Consider the following 17034-nt stretch of genomic DNA (forward strand, 5'->3'; position numbering starts at 1 on the left):
CATTAAAACCACTAATGCCATGTAATGAGTGAGTATAAACGAGTGAGAGTTAACAGATGAAATAAGTACAAAATTGTAATAATTTTTTAATACAATTGAACTATACTCCACAGTGATGCATCCAAAAAAACAGCTATAAACCGCATTGGCATAGCAATACCAGTGTTTCTCACAGGATTTTTGGTAAAACTGTGGTGGGTGGACCTCAGTCCTTCAAGGGGGGTTTGGGGGCAGGCTCCCCCTAAGAAAATTTTGTGCATTTTAATGTTATATTCATCAATCTGGTGCAGTTTGAGGGTTCGAAATTAAAAGCTCCAACCCATATTCAGTGTGCAAATTAAACAAAGAAAAAATCTAACTTCTTTTAGTAACAGTGTCTGTCTATATTACACTACTACATAATAATAATTATAATATTAATCTCATGACAGTAGCCTAATAGCCATATATTGTAAAACAAATGCACTGAAAAATAAAGAAAACTTTCATAATTAGTTTTGTACTAATTTCTAAACTTGAAAGAGATAAGCACATGATCTTTTATTTTGACGGAAACTGCATCAAGCTTTTATTTTGGCGGAAAACATGGATAAAAACGCGTCTCTTTAAACTTCTAGTAAATTTCTGTAATCGTCAACTATGCAGATGTGGAAATAATGCGTAACTGGGTAATGGGTTCCTACACTCATAGCCAAAGTGTTTTGAACGTAGTTCTGCTTACCGCGGACTCTACACTTTCTCATCTCTCTCCTGATCCTCCTCACTATCCTCCTCATCAGCCACGGGAGCTGATGAAGGTCCTGCTGCTGCAGAAAACATATATTTTGACACATTTTACAGCGTCTGCTTGTTTCTATTTTTCACGCTATTTCTCTGCACATTCCTTGCGTTTCTTCTCCATGTCTCAGACTGTTTTGACAGATACACACTGACATTGCACGCTCACTCAAAGCCCAAAGGGGGAGGTGTTTAAAGATGTGATTGGGCCAGCCCAGTGTCAATCAAGAAAACAACCAATGGGCCGCTGATCTACGCGTTTCATGGGCCGGTCTGTCAGTGGAAAAAAAAAACTAACGCTTACTTTTTTTTTTTACCAATGCATTACACACCGGCACTAACCCAGCGCCGTCAATTAAACAAAACAAAACGAATGGGCCGCCGATGTATGAGTTTTATGGGCCGTAAAAAAAAAAAAAAAAAAGAGATGTAGGCTATCGGCCCAAAAAGCACGTCGGCCCACCGGGCATTTGCCCGGTATGCCAGATTACCAGTCCAGCCCTGATATCAGGTCTAAAACATGTGATAACGTCTTTCAATATTTTGGACGGTGAAGTTAGACGCCTCAAATGCAAATAGCTGCCATTTCATTCGCTGCAGCCGGAAGGATTAGTTCAGGTCGGCGATCGAAGTGTCTAGATTTAATGTGATCCAACGACCAGCAACGATATGCTTTGGATTTAACCGCTGAACCTAGATATATTTCCATTGGATGACTTTGTCTCGACGATTAAGCAACGGAATCCATCATTGAAGGGTAAGTAAAACAGAGATGAATTTGATTTGACTTGTCACAGAAAAAGGTTTACATGGAGGTATTTGAATTGTGAAGGCAATTTATTAATGGGCTTTCAAACGATTTACACAACATCTTGAATGTTGTTGTTGTTATTATTATTATCATCTGTGTCACAATATGTTAGGCTAAATAGGCCTACATAGGCATAGCCTTTTTGATGTTTAGTTAGGCTAGCCTTTGATTCCTGATTTGTATATTCTAAACCTGGAGGGAGGGAGGGAATTGCGGTTAAGTTTTACCATAAGAAGGATGATAAAATGTATATCTTACAGTTCCTATAAAATGTCATTAAATCATGTAATGCTAATATACTTACCTGTTTGAGATAGGCTAAATTTTTTAAGTAAAATAATTTTTTATTATTTAAATGTATGGTAAGGACATTTTACCAATTAACAGATTTTTACTAGGGAGGCACCGATTGGGAAATTCTGGGCCGATACCGATGTTTAACATAACAACTTGGCCGATGCCGATGTTTTTTCTTTTTGTTATTTATTCCTTCTTTTGTGCCACGGAAACATACAAGTCTTTCGGCTCTTGATCACACTATTAGGGCTGGTCCGAATACCATTTTTTGAGCTTCGAAGCTTCGTTAGTAATGAACATCGAATATTCGAAGCTTCGGAGAGAGAGGGTGCTGAACATATTCTTCTCTCTAATAAAGGCAGGAATCTCTATGTGTCTGTATGTCCGTTTGCATTTTTATTATTTCGAGAACCATTCATCCAGCCGACTTCACAAGGGAGTGCATTGTCGCATTTGGTGCAATATAGACGGACACGCGAGACGTCACACATTCAGAATTAATAAACTTTTAGTAAGCTACAGAACAGCGCGAGCGGGAAGCGGCACACCTCACGCGGGCAGGGCTTATATGCTCCGAGAACGGACACTGCACTAGTGATATAAAACACACACACACACACACACACACACACACACACACACACACAGGTCTGTTAAATTAAGCAATACTTTAAGGTAGTCTAATATTTTTCTGACTAACAAATTACTGACACAGTAAAGCGTTAAAAGTCATTTAACAACCTGGCATCTCCCGCGATACGGTTCTCACTCGCGATATTTTCTTTATTTTCTTTATTGAAAATATCGCCCGTTACCGATGTTCAGCCGATGCATCGGTGCATCCCTAGTTTTTACTGTAGCATTTTTCAATTCTATTTTTTTTAGAAGTGTACAGTGAAATTGTTGAGCTCGCACAATATTTGTAACTTGTGAAATATTCATGCAAATCTTTGTTAAATATGTTTTTAAAGTTTCTAGTTGTCTGCTAAATTATTTAACTGTGTATTTCTGTGTTTGTGTATGATTTTAGCTGTAAAGTCATGGCTTCCCCCAGCGGTTTGTCTGAAAAATGCACATGTTCAATATGTCTGGACGTGTTCACTGACCCTGTTACTACTTCCTGTGGACACAACTTCTGTATGGCCTGCATCAGAAGCCACAGGGACCGAAGTACATGCTCAAGGTGCCCACTGTGTGGGACGGCATTGGACTCAAAAAAAGATTTTAACATAAACAGAACGATTAGAGAAATCGCAGAGGACATCAAAAGAAAAAGGATCCAGGAGAAGCTTGAAGTGTCCTGTGATAGTTGTCCAAAGAAGAAAATGCGGATTGCTGTCAAGTCATGCTTGCACTGTGGAACTTCTTTCTGCAAGACTCACTTGGAGCCCCATGAAACTGCAGAAAAACTCATGAAACACAAGCTAATTAACCCCGTGAAGAATCTTGATGAATACATTTGCAAGAATCATGAAAGACCTCTGGATGTTTACTGTAGAGATGATCAGACAGCCATCTGTCAATTCTGCACCGAGAGTGACCACAAGAATCACAATACTGTCCCTTTGGAGGAGGAGAGTTTGGTAATGCTTACTACTCGGCAGTCATTAATAGCAACTATATACAGAAAAAAAAATACAGAATAATTTCCAACATTAGAAACAATTACCAGCTGATGATATTCTATAACCTACATTACTTTATTTTCACAGAAATTGCTGATGAATAAAAAGATAGCGGTGCAGCAGGAAATTCAGGACAAGTTGCGTAAAATTAAAGAAATTAAACATTCTAATAGGTTTAATAAAGTAAGTGGTATTGATTCTGCCCTCAAGCAGATTTGATTTCTGTGCTCCTTCTATATTGTTTGAGTGTCTGCAAGATCATTTAGTTTTATTTTGTGCTTCTTTAACAATGTGGTGCTAATTTTTCAATTAACAACATTTTCTTCTTAAAATTCACAACAGCAAGCCAAAGAGAGGGAGATCGAAGAGAACATCAAGTTTTTCAAGGATATCTTTGAGAAAAATAACGCGGAGCTACTTGAGCTCACGGAGGAAAAGCATAAAGAAACAGAAAGACGAGGCGAGGAGCTCATCAGAGAGCTAGATGAAGAGATCAAGGAGCTAAAGAGAAGACAAACTGAACTGGAGCAGCTCTCAAATTCTATGGATTTCACACAAGTCAGTCTTTCTCATCAAACCATGGTAAGAAATGAAGCCACATGTACACTTGACTTAGGGGTGTTTTTCCCCTCTATCTATTCTAGATTATTAACCTCCTGCACAACGCCATAAATACCAAGCGCTCAAACAACATTAGCATCAGCATCAGCGCACATGAACATGGCCGTATTCTGAGGAAGACAATATCACAGCTTCAGAGTGTCTTGGATGAGAAAATGAGAGAAACTGGTAAATATGTAACCAATCATATTTACACCATCATACACTCTCTTTAATCAGACAGAAACACATATTTAGTTATTTCCCACTGTTCTTCCCACTGTAGTTGGCAGAGAGCTGCGGAGTATACAACGTTATGCAGGTATGGAAAATCTCATTACTAAAAGTAAAATTTTAGTACAGTAAAAATAAACTCTAAGGGCCAGATTTACTAACAGCTAGCACCTACACGAACCCTCTTTTGCTGTTAAAAACGATACTGTCTGGATGTACTAAAAGTGCACAGGGAGAAATTAGCGATGAAAAGGCGTGAACACAGTTATGGTGCTTTTCCATTACCAGTACCAGCTCGACTCGGCTCGCTTTTGCTCCGTTTTCCATTGCAGATAGTACCTCCACAATAGTACCTGGTCGTCATAGCGACGCCGCAGGAAACTGCCGTGACTTAATCTTCTACGCGACACACACCCGCTACCCACACACACAGGACAATGGAGGAAATCGAGTGTATGCTGTTTTTGGATGTTTTTGTTTTCGCTGTTTTTTATTCAGGATACTCCGTCTGGCGCGTGCAACGATGACGCAGTGAATAGTGACGATTCTCTCTGACCAATCAGCAGTCTGCCGCGTTTTCACGTCACATTTTAGTATCGCCTCAGCTTGCTTAGAACCTCGCTGGAGGTGGTACGAAAAAAAGTACCTGGAAGCGGGTACAGGTACAACTTTTACAAAGTGGAAAACCAAACAAAGGCGAGTCGAGCCGAGGCAAGCTGGTACTGTGTAGTGGAAAAGCGCCATTATTGTGCATATGAATTTGTAGGACTTTCTCAATCAAACACAACATTTATGGGAGAGTATTTAAATAAATCACGCAACATAGTTTCTTCTACACTCTCAGAAAAAAATGTTCAGTGAGGTTCTATATAGAACCTTTGGTTTCTTGGTTCTCGCACGTCAAGCGAACATGCTTGAGCTTCCGTTTACCACAACGGATGTGTGAGTTGATGAATGTTTTTTTATATGAATAAAAGCCTAAATGAAATCATCATAAAAATCAATCGAGTCTCTTCAGAAAATTTGGACTAAACCGCTCAATTCATATGGATTAGTTTTACGATCTCTTTATGAACTTTTTCAAGCGTCAAAGTGGTAGTTGTCAATGGAGGGACAGAAAGCTCTCAGATTTCTTCAAAAGATCTTAATTTGTGTTCCGAAGATGAACGAAAGTCTTACGGATTTAGAACGACATGAGGGTTAGTAATTTTAATATTTGGGTGAACTAACGCTTTAAATAATTGCATAATACTTTCTTGTTTAATGGGTCATTTCATTTTTTTCTAGTGATAAAGGTTTGTTTATGAGCTGATTAATACAATTTAATTAAAATTAAAAATGAAATAAAACTAAATCCATGAAATGATCCCATGATGGGAACTCCTAAAATAAGTCTTAGTAAATCTGGCCCTATTGTAAAATTTACTATCAAAAAAGAAAGATAATCCTTTATACTGATGTGTTGTAGTACAGTACCATATAAAGTTTTACGTGAATGAACGTGAACTTATACTGACTTGGCCAAAAAATGTACATTAACCCTAATATCTTTTATCAGTGGATGTGACACTTGACCCTGCCACAGCTCATCCTGAACTCATGTTGTCTGACAATGGGAAAGAGGTCTGGAATACAGGCAAGTCACGGAAGATTCCTGACACCCCAGAAAGGTTTAACCATTGCTCGTGTGTCTTAGGAACAAAAGGGTTCTCCTCAAAGACATTTTATTATGAAGTTCAAGTCAGCGGGAAGACGGAGTGGGATTTAGGTGTGGCAAAAGAATCCATAGACAGAAAAGGGGAAATTGGGCTCAACCCTGAAAATGGATATTGGACTTTATGGCTGAGGAACAGGGATGAGTATGCAGCGAACGATCTGCCCGCTGTCCCTCTCACCTTGAAAGAGAAGCCAGTGAAAGTGGGAGTTTTTGTGGATTTTCAAGAGGGTCTGGTCTCTTTTTATGATGTTGAAGCCAGGTATCATATATACTCTTTCACAGGACAGACTTTTCCTAAAAAGCTCTATCCATATTTCAGTCCTGGAGAATACGAAGAAGGGCAGAACTCACCTCCTCTGATCATTACACTCATGGAATCAATCGAATAAATCAACTTTTAAAGGAAATATTCAAATTAATTGTTTTAAGTCTTTGTATATAACATCTTCAGACCTAAATGATGTTCAATGCAAGTATGACCATTCTTTATTTCTACTAATGCAACTATGAATGATCATTAATCAAAAGAATCAATTCATGCTTCTTTAAAAAAAAGTGTGTGTGTGTTCATTTCAAATTGAATTCCATTGTTGGAAGCATATATTCTGAACATAAGTAAAACATTATGTTTTTCCAAAATTCATTACATATTTAATACATTTTTCACTTAGCAGATGCTTTTATCCAAAGTGACTCACAAATGAGGAATGTAAACAAATAAAATGTTGTTAAAACATCACTTTTATTTTGCTTCATTTGCTATTTTCAAATCCAACTTAACATTTTCAACATGTGCTTTATAATGTTATAAATTGTGATATATACATTTTTATATCAGATTTCAAATTTAAGGTACAAGAAACATCATGAAAAATGTGAATCTTTTATCAATATGTAAGTAACAAAATCACCCAAAATAGCAGCTAAAAAACAGATAACATAAGGACATTCAGAACATTCAATGTTTCACCACATTTCAAGCATTAATTTTCTCATTATGCACAATTTTTTTCTCTTCTTCTTAAACACTTCTTCTTCAATTGCCTTTGTGTAATTGCAGTAGCTTCCTTTGTCACCATCTCGCTGAGTTTTTCAAGCAGTTCTGAGGTGTAATTGTGACCATCAGTGATGTCAATGACATGGTACCTGTTCTGACAACAACGAACCACTTTACAGAGCTTATTGCAGTACAAAATAAGCCTGTCAATGCGTTGCCCAAGTTTTTTAAGCTCTCTGCCATGTGTGAAGATAATCATCATACGTTTTGTGGTTCTTGGATCTAGTCTTCTTTTGAAGGTGTGGAAAAGACCTTGTTGTTGCTCACTGAATTTAGATATGGGTGTTATCCAGAGAATTACATTGGGGCCAGGGTCGGATAACTTAACACACTTCTGCATTTCCTCGTTCCAACTTGATTTGTTGAGGCAAAAGAGATTTGGAGTGTCCACTACAGTGACATTTCCCACTGTCTTTACCATGGACTGTTTCGTCACAGTCTCCACTCCACTTTTGCTAGGAAAGTAGTTGCCACCAAGGATGATGTTGCCAACTGTACTTTTCCCAGCTCTGGAAGGCCCTGTCAGAAGGATCCTCATAGGTTGGTGAATGCTGTCAGGGTTCAACGCCGCTGTTTTGATGCTGTCAGGGTTCAACGCTGCCGTTTTGATGCTGTCAGGGTTCAACGCTGCCGTTTTGATGCTGCCAGGGCTCAATGCTGCTGTTTTGAACAATAAATAAACAAAGATTTAAAAGATTTTTTTCCCTTAAAAGTTGGAGTGAGAGTATTTCACCTCAACTTACATTTTCTGTACATCAGCATGTATGGTAGGCTTGAACTGTCAAAAAAAGAAATACTTTTTTACTACAAAATACAATGAAATACTTTTTTGACATTCTTCACAAGAGAGAGAACAACACTTACTTTTCCAGTGATGCTTCTGAAGTCTGTAAGATATTGACAATATTAAAGAATAAAATGAACAGTCTTGAGTCGTATCAATTTGCTAATGATATAATGCTAATCAAACAAACAAATGTACCTGTGTTACACTGTAGTCATCAAAACAGTACCATATCCCATTTTCAAAAGATCTGATGATTGTATTGTAGTGTCCACTACTGTATCCACCCATATGATTTATAACGGCATAAAGTTCATATATAGGCCAATTATCCTGCAGAGAAAGATGTTAAAAATGTTTAGACAGTTTTATACTGCTTTTAAATAGCATTTTGTTTTTGGTGTGATGGATTGATGAAACCTCTTTGGGTAGACTTAGAGGTACATCCAGACGACATTCATTCTTCTTGTATCTCATCTGTATGTAATCAAAGTCAAACCTCTTCAGATGCAGAGTGAGAACAGTAGGATATTCATCTATTTTACTCCACTGCAGCAAGAGGAAGAACATTGCCAGGAAGAATGAAAAAGCATATGTTAAGCACAAGTTGGAAACTCATAAATACTTGGTTCAGTAATCATGGGTTGATCATCTATATGAGTGATGGATGTGGAAAATCTCACATTTTCATTTACTCACAGTTTCTGTTTCTGTTTTGTGGTCACATCTTTCACAATACATCCAGTCGTCCTCTTCTAGTTTTGAATGTTCAAAGAAAGTCTTCAGGCTTTTTCCCTATAGGGTCAGAAAAATAAAACATGCGGTTTTAGGGGGAAGCTACTGTCTCCCAAGAACAACAACAACAAAACATTTGGCTAACATTAACTTTGCATATGATAGTCTTCATACCATATCATACTTATCATTTCCGGCATCGATAGACAGCAGTATTGAGATGAACGTGCTGATCTCTGGGGTTTCATTGCCACATTGGCCACATTTTGTTATGTTGTTCATTTTCCCTTCAAAGACCTGGAACAAATGCACTGTGCTCTCATAGGCGGATTCTTAATTGCATCACCGTAAATAATCAATGATGATAAAAGAGACTTATTTACAGTCAATTGAACAGACTTATGTTTATATGTGACATACCTTAGAGGCATGTGTCCCCACTGCTTTTAAAATCTTCCTATAATACTCCACTGCATCTTGTTGCTCATAAACTTGAAGGTATAAAAGAAGAATTATGAAAAGAATGTTCTAACCTTTATGTAAATATGTGACCCTGGACAACAAAACCAATCACATGGGTAAATTTTTTGAAATTGAGATTTATACATCATCTGAAAGCTGAATAAATAAGCTTTCCATTGATATTGATGTATGGTTTGTAAGGATAGGACAATGTTTGGCCGAGATACAACTATTTGAAAATCTGGAATCTAAGGGTGCAAAAAAATCGAAACATTGAGAAAATTACCTTTAAATTTGTCCATTTATGTTCGCGTTTGTGCAGCATTCACTCACAAAAATAAATGTTTTATATATTTACGGTAGGAAATATACTAAATATCTTAATGGAACATGATCTTTACTTAATATCCTAATGATTTTTGGCATAAAAGAAAAATCAATAATTTTGACCGATACAATGTATTGTTGGCTATTGCCAAATATACACGTGCTACTTGTGACTGGTTTTGTGATCCAGGGTCACACACACACACACACACACACACACACACACACACACACACACACACACACACACACACACACACACACACACACACACACACACACACACACACACACACACACACACACACACACACACACACACACACACACGCATATATATACTATATATAGGCCTATATACAGTATAAAGTTCATAGCCTACACTATATACACAGTATATATATATATATATATATACAGTCTATATATATATATATATATTGACCTGTAAATTAAATGAACCTACCATGTCTAATTCCAAGACTCCTGGTTATTCCTTCAGTTGTGGCTGCATTTTCTGACAGCTTAGTAAACAGCTTCTGAAGTTGTAGCAAGAGATTTTCCTCACCACAATCTCCAGGAGCTTTATATCTAAATTGAAATTACAAATTAAAAACTAGGCTACAGAAAAAAGCAATAAAATAAAGTATGAAATTAGTCGCCTAAATAATTGTATAATAAGTCGATACAATAATCATAATAACTTTATTCATTCATCATTTTACCTCCCCACTGCCTCTCTGAATTCTGGGGTCATGAATAGACACTGCAATACTGCGTTTAAGTAGCAGGTGGCGCCTTGATTTTTCAGGCCATTGTATTGGACTTCGTTACTGAATGCAAAAGTAACACACGTAAATATTTCATTAATTCATTGGGTTCTAGATGTATTCTACAAAGTGTCCTCAAATAAGAAAACGGAACGTCAAAATTGTGTTTTACGGTTATTTCACATAGGAACAAGTGCACCACGCAATGAACGGAAAGTTTCGGCTTGATGTTTCGATAGGCTACTTTAAATATCGATTTTCTATATCGATGTCGTGAGGTTTTTAGAAGTCAACCCACCTATCATGAGATCCATGTGAACGCTTCTGGGCTGTAATATGGGTGCCGGGCTTCTTCATGCTGTTTGCGGACATTTTAATCTGGCACATATAGCCTATAGGCCTAGGCTAGGAGACTTTAAACGTGTCTGTATTCAAACCGGTTTTGCACCTGTTGTCTGTTGGTTAATCTGTGAATGGTTAAACGCATTCCGTGGTTAATTTTAAATGCATATATGCTCAATAACGAGTATGAGTAGGCTATTCATCACAAAGAAACAAATGGACTTGTGAATTGAATTATGCCACATAAATATGAATGAAACTATAATCAGAATTTACCTTATTGAAACTCGTCTTTTCTACTGGAACAAGCAGAAAATGCATAGAGGACAAAGCACAGTGTAGCCTACCTATTGCCGATTACACTTCCAACCAAGGCTATTAACATGCACGTCCAACTTCGCCCAGGCAACTGATAAGTAATAGTTTTACTTTCGATTTTGTTGTTGACGACAGAAAATCAAGTAGACTGAGCATAAATTCAGAAATAATTATTCAAAACTTCATCATTTTGTTTGTAGCATTCAAATTTTATTACAATTATATCATGAAGAAAGTAGGCTAAACGTTGGTTTATTAATTTGAACATTTCAAGAATAAAAGTAGCAATCACAAGTCAGTCAGAGACTTTTCTTCATCGATAAAATACCTGAGACTGTTTCAAATACTGTTCTCCCATTATCCCCGATATGTGACAGACAAATCCAATTAATTTATAATAGCATATTCCACACTCATAATAACCTATAGTGATCAACAAAAGTCTCTGTGAGTCTGCCTAAAAGTTGATGATTCCGGCAGAGACTCGAATTCTTCTCATGCAACCTCCAGGTAAACGTAAGACCATGAAGAGGGTGGAGCGATCCTTAATTTGGTGGTCTAGAAACGTATCGTTGTCCTCCAGTTGTTTATCTGTGTACAGCAGTCTCAGGGACGATGGATCATCCCCTGATAAGATAAAAAGGTTAAACATTTACAGAATGGTATCAGGCTATTTTACATTTAATTGATTTTATCAATTTTTATCCAATCTATTTATAAATAAGCTCAACTGATCCTTGTGGAAAAAGGTTTGTAGATCTCTCTCAAATACTGGTAAAAAAATAATAACTAGGCAACTTTCAATTATGGGTAGGTTGGTATAGCCTACACTTTCCATGTCAGATGGAAAACTAGGAAAATGCTATTTTATCAAACGTTTTTGTTGTATTTAAAAATTCTATGAACTCGATAGCATAGGCAAAAGATACAGGCATCCAAGTTGAAGCTGTTCAATGCCAAATTAGTTGCAATTTTTTAAACATTATTTAGGCAAAATAAATAATACATTCAAAGCTTAATTTTTTTTTAAATTATTGTCCTAAAATTTTGATTTTAAATTGTTAAAAAGAATCATTCATTTATTCTCTTCTCTCCGCATGCTTATTAAAAGGATATAGCTTAATAACTATTACTAGGCTATTACTATATTAGGCCTAAAGAATACGTCTAACATTTTCTTGCCGATGTGGAAATCACCACCGGTTATGTGACCGGGAAACGGCCTACTTTCACAAACTTTTTAAGAAAGGCATATAGCATATTGAATTTTACTAGAGTTGAATATACAGCCTATATTAGCATTCGATCTTACCTGCTTGACCGGGCAATTTCTCTGCAACTTTCTTTTTGAATGCCAAAATAGTCATTTTGTTGAAATCTTCCTCTGTCGTCGCAACATCAACGGTTTTTTTCTCCCCCTTTATTCCAACCACCATGATCTGGAATATCTTTCCCATTTTAGGAGAACACCTAAAGCAAGTTAGGCTACTGCAAAACTCCGTATAAAATGTGAAAGTTTCACTTTCTGTTTTTATGCAAGGTGCTGACGCCCTGATAGAAAAATAGCCTACATTACGCCTACTGTCTATAAACACAGGCAATGATAATCTAATAAACGAAATATAATAAAATCATTTTATTATTCTCAGATAGGCTATCCTAAATATCCATGGCAAGGCTGTTCCATTTTAGCTATTGTATTCAAGTGACTAAGGAAGTTAATTTTGTCGTTCAGATTAAATATTCATTTGTTCTGTGTGTAGCTAAAATAATAGGCTAGCCTAGATTAACTAGCAGCTAGCCTCTTTGCAAAAAACAAAAACAAACACAGACATGTCAACATTACAGGTAGGCTTATCTCAACCCATCAGTCGAGAAGCCATGTGACAAACTGGAAAGAGAACAAAACTCTGTCAACATCAGTCTTGGTTTCATTTCTAAACCGTTTTGAACTGTTGGACCAAAAATGACGGAACAACAGCACGAAGAAAAACGCTACGATCCCAATGACACAACGCTGAAGTTTGTAACGCGCCAGGATGACATAAGTATGTATTTACTACTGTTTATAAAAAAATATTTAGATTCGTTTTTATTTTAAGGAGGCAGAGAGAAACTGAAAACAAGTGCGCTTTGTCTCAATAGTCCCAACGGCTGTTAAATTAGATTGGCTAGGCATTCGGTTTCATACCCATTACACTCTCTGGCAATTTCATTTCTTCAGCCCAAACCAACCCAAATATAGCACAAGGCTAATTTCAAGAAATACTATTAATTAGCCCTATAAATCAATTTAACTATGACATTATGATATCAAACTAAAAGTAAAATGTTCAGAAAAATATCCCTTTTATTGCACAAGGCTCTGTTTTTGAAATTAGCATTTCACATGTTTTATAATAATTTTGGAACTCTAAATGTATGCAGTAGGGCTGCTGTAAATCCATTAAACTACAACACTATTTGGCCTCAAGGTATCAAACCAACTAAATTACTCAGAATATTATTATTCATGTTGCACAAGGCTTGCTTTTCAGATTTTTTTTTCTTTTTTGTACAGTAGGCCTACTGGACCATTTCAATCCATAAAACTAGTATTAAATAGCATAACAGCTGCTTCTCTTACCGCAACATAGATGCTACTACTTACTGAATACTGAGCAATATGTAGTCTTTATGCTGCTTTTAAAATAGAAAGAGTATTCGTATTCCACGTGAAATGTTTCCGACAGTTGTAGTGTAGGCTACTACATTTGTCACATCATGACCTCATAGTTGCATGTTTAATTAAGGTAGTGGCATCCAGTCAACTTCTTAAAAATATGTATTTTGTTCATAAATCTAAATAATAAGAAAAAAATCAAATGATGAATCAGTTGATTCACTCTTGAAATGAAGCCAAGCACACTGCCTGCACAAGCAATGGCCAAAGGTTTTCACATATAGAAGCTTGTATTGTCAATAGTACTGAATTGCCTTGTGATTTTAAGATGTTATTATGGCAATTGCATGTGCATCCATTGCTTAGTAGAATTCAAGTTCAATTAAGTTTGTAGTTAAGTATAAAAATATTCAAAAAGCTTTATACAAACCATCTCAGCACCAATTAACTTATATATTCAGCCGGGGATGATGACCCCGAGACTCGTCGTGCTGAGATGTCATGTGGCCATGCTGTCACGCCACAGTCACTGACTGGGTGGTGTCGAAGTCTACTTGACCAGGTATTTAGAATAAAGAATCCGTACTTGTTAACAGGCACATACTTACAGTAATCTATAATTATTTTTGCCTTTCATTCTCAGGGTCAGCACAAGTTTTTGTGCCCTGCACTTAAAGATGACACAGTACAAAGATGCAATGCAGAATGGCCCTATGTGGAGGTGCGGAGGTTGGCTGTACTGACACAAGAGGAACAGAGCCATTTTGAAGAGACGATGGCTGTCCTGGCTGCAGCTGAGTACTGCGAACACAAAACAGTGAGTTACTGGTGCACACTGAGATGCATGTATCCAAAAATAATTGCATCCTTGTATATTCATATATGTAAGGATGCAATTATTTTTTTATTAAAGGTTACATATATGTCCCTTTTCAAAAGATGTAATATAAATCTATGGTCTCCCCAGAATGTGTCTGCAAAATTTCAGCTCTAAATACTTCCCAGATCATTTATTAGCTTGTCAAATATGCCCCTTTTTGGGTGTGAACAAAAACGCACTGTTTTTGTGTGTCCCTTTAAATGCAAATTAGCTGCTGCTCCCCGTCCTGTTCAGAACAGGGCCACGAGCTTCGGATATTCAGGTGTTGTGCCGAATTTCGACCCCCGCCAAATTGTTACCCCCCTCGCATTGGTAGGTTTAAGGGTTGGTTGTGGGGGAGGGGTTAGGATTAGGGGTGGGGTTAGGATTAGGCAATCAAGTATTGACTTCAACGAGGGGGGTAATACTTTGGCAGGGGGTCGAAATTCGGCACAACACCTCTAATAACAAAACGTGAATAATCTCACTCATCCAAAATATCAGAAATAACCAGTAGTGGAGTGCAGCCTTACAGAGAGACTCAGGAAGAGGTTGCACATTTTAGAAACACCTGGACGTTTCTGAATAGTTAGTGGATACATTTATGTAGTTGTTGTGGAGTTACATTGATTCATATCATCGACTTGCATGTACCATCATGTTTCACCACAAGGATGAAGCCTGAGCGAGAGATGGCATGCTTTGCTCAAACTTTTGCCATTGCGTTAGAAGTGCCATGGGTGGAAACGTGCAGATTTAGGGTTGGTAATAATATAATAAGATCCCCTTCCTACGTCAGAAGGGGAGCGAAATCTGATCGACTTTTTGACATGCTTGGAGGGAAAGGCTTACCAAAATAAAGTTACAGGGTTTTCACTTTTCACGTTTTCTGGGTTGGTAGATGCACCGGTGACCCGATCATAGCACTTAAACACGGAGAAAGTCAGATTTTCATGATATGTCCCCTTTAAAATGTTACTTAGAATATATATGCTTCTTTTTCCATTCCTTGATCTTTAACTTTATCTATTTACCTTCAGTGTCCCGGCTGTCAAACATTTGTTGAGAGAGCAGACATTACCAACCTCTGTGCCATTTGCACAATCTGCACGGTTGAGATGGGTCGGACATATCAGTTCTGCTGGCAGTGTATGAGAGAGTGGGAAGGTCCAGGCCCTCGATCTGACCGCTGTGACAACCCTGGCTGCACCAATCCCGACATCGAAAAGCTGGCAAAATGTCGTAATGTAACACTCCCTGAAGTTAATAATGTGAGTTGTCCCTCCATGCGGGCTTGCCCCACTTGTGGCAATCTTGTTGAGCACGACACAACAGGGTGCAAGAATATCATATGTAATCGCTGCAGGGTAGAATTCTGCTTCGTCTGCCTGAAAGTCACTCAAACATGTTTACAAACAAGCAGTTACTTCATTGACTGTTCAGCTGGGGTCGCACCACGGCAGACTTCCATTCCTATCTGGAATAGAAGTGAAAACAATTGAAGCCGAGCAAAATGACACGTTAAAAGCTATATTAAAAGGTTCCATTCCTTGTGTGTTATAAGCTGTGATTCTATGCAAAAATCAAATATGTAAGGTGAAGGCTTTTTGTGTAGATTTCTGTCCATTGGTCTTGTTTTCTAAATAAATTGTTATGGAATGAATTAAAAATGTTCCATTCCTTGTGTGTATGATTCTATGCAAAAAATCTAATATGTAAGTTGAAGGCTTTTTGTGTAGATTTCTGTCCATTGCTCTTGTTTTCTAAATAAAATGGAATGGAATAAAATGGATTGTGTTCATAATTGTCACATGGCCAGCTGAATTTGTTGTGGCATAACTGCACTACTATATGAAAATGAAGTCAGTTAGCTGATGAATATTGTGCCATGGGATATTTAATCAGTACTAAAAAGAAAAGCAGAAAAATTAAGGTTTTTGAAAGTTGTAAATAAAACAAAGATTAGGAGAAATTTCCCCCCCAAAATAAATACTATTTCGGTATTGTGCTTTCAATTTGTTATTTGCCATTTCTTTGTGTAATTTACTAGTAGTTTCTGAGTGAAATCTGTTGCTACACAAACTGTATAACAGACATCCTTCTGGCAAAGAAACTGAGTGGAACGGAGGTATACTGGTTTTGGTTTCTGTTATACTGAAACCAAAAATCTATGCTGACATTTGATTCTCTGAGAAATGTGCAGAGATTTCAAAGGACAAAATTCCTTTTTTCTTCTCTGGAATTTTCTTAATCTAATGGCTCAAATGTTAGACAGGTAAACAATTTAATTATATGGCAAATGTTGAATGGAACTTCCCTTAAGGCCCTATTAAAATATGAACTCTTTTTTCAGCTCCGATGTAGTGTCAACAAAAGTTAACATGCAATACAACTAAATAAAGCAACAATTAAGCGTGCAAAACATATACTGATAAAAACGGTACATTCTAGGTTGCATGATGTAGCTGATTATGGTACATCTCACACTGATGTGAGCTCTTTTACCAGTTGGGTAATCTGAGCTAAACGGGGACAAGGTGAAGTCTTAAATCACAGGGGAACGAGAGAAGACCTTGATACACGCCTCAGTTCTTTTTTTAATATTACTGAAACAAGTCTTGAGACCTTTAAGACATCATCAGGCATTCCAGTGATCA

At 37.2% G+C, this 17034-nt stretch overlaps 4 protein-coding genes across 5 annotated transcripts; 2 read left to right on the plus strand and 2 right to left on the minus strand.

Moving 5' to 3' along the window:
• The first annotated feature begins 1287 nt into the window (after positions 1–1287).
• On the plus strand, positions 1288–6616 carry LOC309489526 (E3 ubiquitin-protein ligase TRIM39-like). Its single transcript, XM_082158330.1, has 7 exons — positions 1288–1534; positions 2916–3468; positions 3598–3693; positions 3853–4068; positions 4155–4299; positions 4397–4432; positions 5903–6616. The coding sequence occupies exons 2-7, from the start codon at positions 2926–2928 to the stop codon at positions 6448–6450; spliced, it is 1584 nt and encodes a 527-aa protein (XP_082014456.1). The 5' UTR covers positions 1288–1534; positions 2916–2925; the 3' UTR covers positions 6451–6616.
• Positions 6617–6784: 168 nt separating this feature from the next.
• LOC309489561 lies at positions 6785–10976 on the minus strand. Of its 2 annotated transcripts, none has more exons than XM_082158381.1 (12): positions 10815–10976; positions 10495–10663; positions 10152–10259; positions 9893–10017; positions 9058–9128; positions 8812–8934; positions 8602–8697; positions 8323–8451; positions 8101–8235; positions 7983–8005; positions 7862–7896; positions 6785–7775 (listed from the first exon to the last, which is right to left on the minus strand). In XM_082158381.1, the coding sequence occupies exons 2-12, from the start codon at positions 10581–10583 to the stop codon at positions 7057–7059; spliced, it is 1653 nt and encodes a 550-aa protein (XP_082014507.1). In that variant the 5' UTR covers positions 10584–10663; positions 10815–10976; the 3' UTR covers positions 6785–7056. The 2 variants fall into 2 exon arrangements, with proteins under 2 accessions (XP_082014507.1, XP_082014506.1); XM_082158380.1 differs by having other exon boundaries at positions 6785–7778; positions 10815–10975.
• Positions 10977–11044: 68 nt separating this feature from the next.
• Positions 11045–12544, minus strand: LOC309489579 (uncharacterized protein). Its single transcript, XM_082158416.1, has 2 exons — positions 12169–12544; positions 11045–11483 (listed from the first exon to the last, which is right to left on the minus strand). The coding sequence occupies exons 1-2, from the start codon at positions 12311–12313 to the stop codon at positions 11314–11316; spliced, it is 315 nt and encodes a 104-aa protein (XP_082014542.1). The 5' UTR covers positions 12314–12544; the 3' UTR covers positions 11045–11313.
• Positions 12545–12717: 173 nt separating this feature from the next.
• On the plus strand, positions 12718–16187 carry LOC309489573 (uncharacterized protein). Its single transcript, XM_082158403.1, has 4 exons — positions 12718–12904; positions 13980–14080; positions 14162–14335; positions 15418–16187. The coding sequence occupies exons 1-4, from the start codon at positions 12823–12825 to the stop codon at positions 15877–15879; spliced, it is 819 nt and encodes a 272-aa protein (XP_082014529.1). The 5' UTR covers positions 12718–12822; the 3' UTR covers positions 15880–16187.
• Positions 16188–17034: the final 847 nt, after the last annotated feature.

This window comes from Leuciscus leuciscus (genome assembly GCF_965113295.1).
Source record: "Leuciscus leuciscus genome assembly, chromosome: 2".
Taxonomy (NCBI): Eukaryota; Metazoa; Chordata; class Actinopteri; order Cypriniformes; family Leuciscidae; genus Leuciscus; species Leuciscus leuciscus.

Coding starts and splice junctions, on each gene's coding strand:
- LOC309489573 (XM_082158403.1), top strand. CDS start 12,823: ATGACGGAACAACAGCACGAAGAAAAACGCTACGATCCCAATGACACA. Junction 12,905..13,979: donor AACGCGCCAGGATGACATAA/GTATGTATTTAC, acceptor TTATATATTCAG/CCGGGGATGATGACCCCGAG. Junction 14,336..15,417: donor AGTACTGCGAACACAAAACA/GTGAGTTACTGG, acceptor ATTTACCTTCAG/TGTCCCGGCTGTCAAACATT.
- LOC309489579 (XM_082158416.1), bottom strand. CDS start 12,313: ATGGGAAAGATATTCCAGATCATGGTGGTTGGAATAAAGGGGGAGAAA. Junction 11,484..12,168: donor GAAATTGCCCGGTCAAGCAG/GTAAGATCGAAT, acceptor TTATCTTATCAG/GGGATGATCCATCGTCCCTG.
- LOC309489526 (XM_082158330.1), top strand. CDS start 2,926: ATGGCTTCCCCCAGCGGTTTGTCTGAAAAATGCACATGTTCAATATGT. Junction 4,069..4,154: donor ATTCTATGGATTTCACACAA/GTCAGTCTTTCT, acceptor TATCTATTCTAG/ATTATTAACCTCCTGCACAA. Junction 4,300..4,396: donor TGAGAAAATGAGAGAAACTG/GTAAATATGTAA, acceptor TTCCCACTGTAG/TTGGCAGAGAGCTGCGGAGT.
- LOC309489561 (XM_082158380.1), bottom strand. CDS start 10,583: ATGTGCCAGATTAAAATGTCCGCAAACAGCATGAAGAAGCCCGGCACC. Junction 10,018..10,151: donor TTCAGAGAGGCAGTGGGGAG/GTAAAATGATGA, acceptor ATTTCAATTTAG/ATATAAAGCTCCTGGAGATT. Junction 7,779..7,861: donor CATGCTGATGTACAGAAAAT/GTAAGTTGAGGT, acceptor TGTTCAAAACAG/CAGCATTGAGCCCTGGCAGC.